General features: G+C 63.0%; 1 protein-coding gene across 1 annotated transcript in view; it reads right to left on the reverse strand.

Annotated features, from left to right (window-relative positions):
* The window catches only part of FAM43A (family with sequence similarity 43 member A), a 2,878-nt gene extending 1,572 nt beyond the window's left edge, over nucleotides 1–1,306 (reverse strand). Inside the window, 1 exon segment of the mRNA XM_006779451.2 lies at nucleotides 1–1,306. This exon segment is cut by the window's left edge and continues 5 nt beyond it. Within this exon segment, the coding sequence (XP_006779514.1) occupies nucleotides 1–608 (608 nt within the window). The 5' untranslated portion in view covers nucleotides 609–1,306.
* Between the last annotated feature and the right edge of the window lie 6 nt (nucleotides 1,307–1,312).

The raw sequence follows: 1,312 nt of genomic DNA on the forward strand, positions 1-1,312 counted from the left end.
GCTTGAGCCGTAAATTCCGCCAGTGCGTTGGCCGACGTTTGGTAGAGCAGCAGGGCCATGGCCTGCGCCTTCTCGGGCTTGGACACCAGCACCGCGTGACAGCGCAGCATTACCGCCTTGTGCTTGAGCTCGTGCCGGTACACCCAGGCGAAGACCTTGGGCAGCCGCGCGTCCGCCACGCAGTAGGTAACGCGGTGCAGCAGGTAGAGGTGGCCCGGGCGGCGCAACGCGCGCTCTTCGGCGTGCACCATGCGGATACCCTGCGCACTCACAGTCAGCTTCATCTTGGTGCCCTGACGGCCCGCCTCGCTCTTGCTCCAGATCTTGCCCACCGCGAGGTCGGTGCAGCCGTCGCCGCGCGCCTGGATGGTGGTGGCATTGCCCAGGTAGAGCACGGTGTAAGTGGGGTCCTCGCTCGTGATGTGCAGCTTCTTGCGCTTGGAGCGGAACATGCTGCCCACCCGGCTGAGCGCGCCTTCGGGGCACGCCCGCGCCAACGAGCTGAGAGCCGAGTAGTGCAGGCTCACCGCGTAGCCCTTGGGCTTGGACGCCTGCCTTGGCGGCGCCTCGGCTAGCAGCTCGAACTTGTGTTTCTTCCACGGCAGCATCTCCGGAGGGCGCCCCCGCGCAGCTGGGCGGCGGCGGCCGAGCGCTGAGTGCGAGCCCAGCTGAGCCACCCGCCTAGGCCGGGCTCGGCCCCGGGCAAGACCGAAAATTAAAACTCTGCTAGGAGTGGTCCAGTGGTAGGGGTTGGGGGCGGGATAAGGGTGTAGTGCTAGAAAGCCCTGCAGGGGTCAGGGCAGAATTTTTTTTAAAGGAAGAAAATATTCAGTTGCGAGTGTGGAAAAACGCACACAGGATTTACCCTAGCTTGGGCAAAGACGGAGGCAGTTTAGGCAAGCAAAGTGAGAAAAAGACCGAATGAGAGTAAAACGGAAAATATCTGAGAGAGAGAGAGAGAGAGAGAGAGAGAGAGAGAGAGAGAGAGAGAGATGCGCGCCTGCAAATAGAGGGACCCCAAGCAAAAGCAGCCGAGATGGTGCGAGAATAAAGCAGGAACTCCTCGGCGAAGGTGGAAAGGGCCCCCTCTCACACACAGTTCCCAAGGCTGGGCCAGAAACCTCGGAAACTCAGCAGCGAGTAAGGCCAGGGGCCAGTGCTCCCCACCCCCACGGGGTGCTGGAGGCAGGCTTCCACTCCGCGGGGCTGGTCCCAGAATCAGTTCCGTGCCCCAACGGCGGTCAGATGGAGGGTCCGGCGGGCCGCGGCGGACCCGGCGCAGCAGTCCGGTCTTGGCTCACTGCATCTTGGC

Source organism: Myotis davidii, unplaced genomic scaffold (assembly GCF_000327345.1).
Source record: "Myotis davidii unplaced genomic scaffold, ASM32734v1 scaffold557, whole genome shotgun sequence".
Lineage (NCBI taxonomy): Eukaryota > Metazoa > Chordata > Mammalia > Chiroptera > Vespertilionidae > Myotis > Myotis davidii.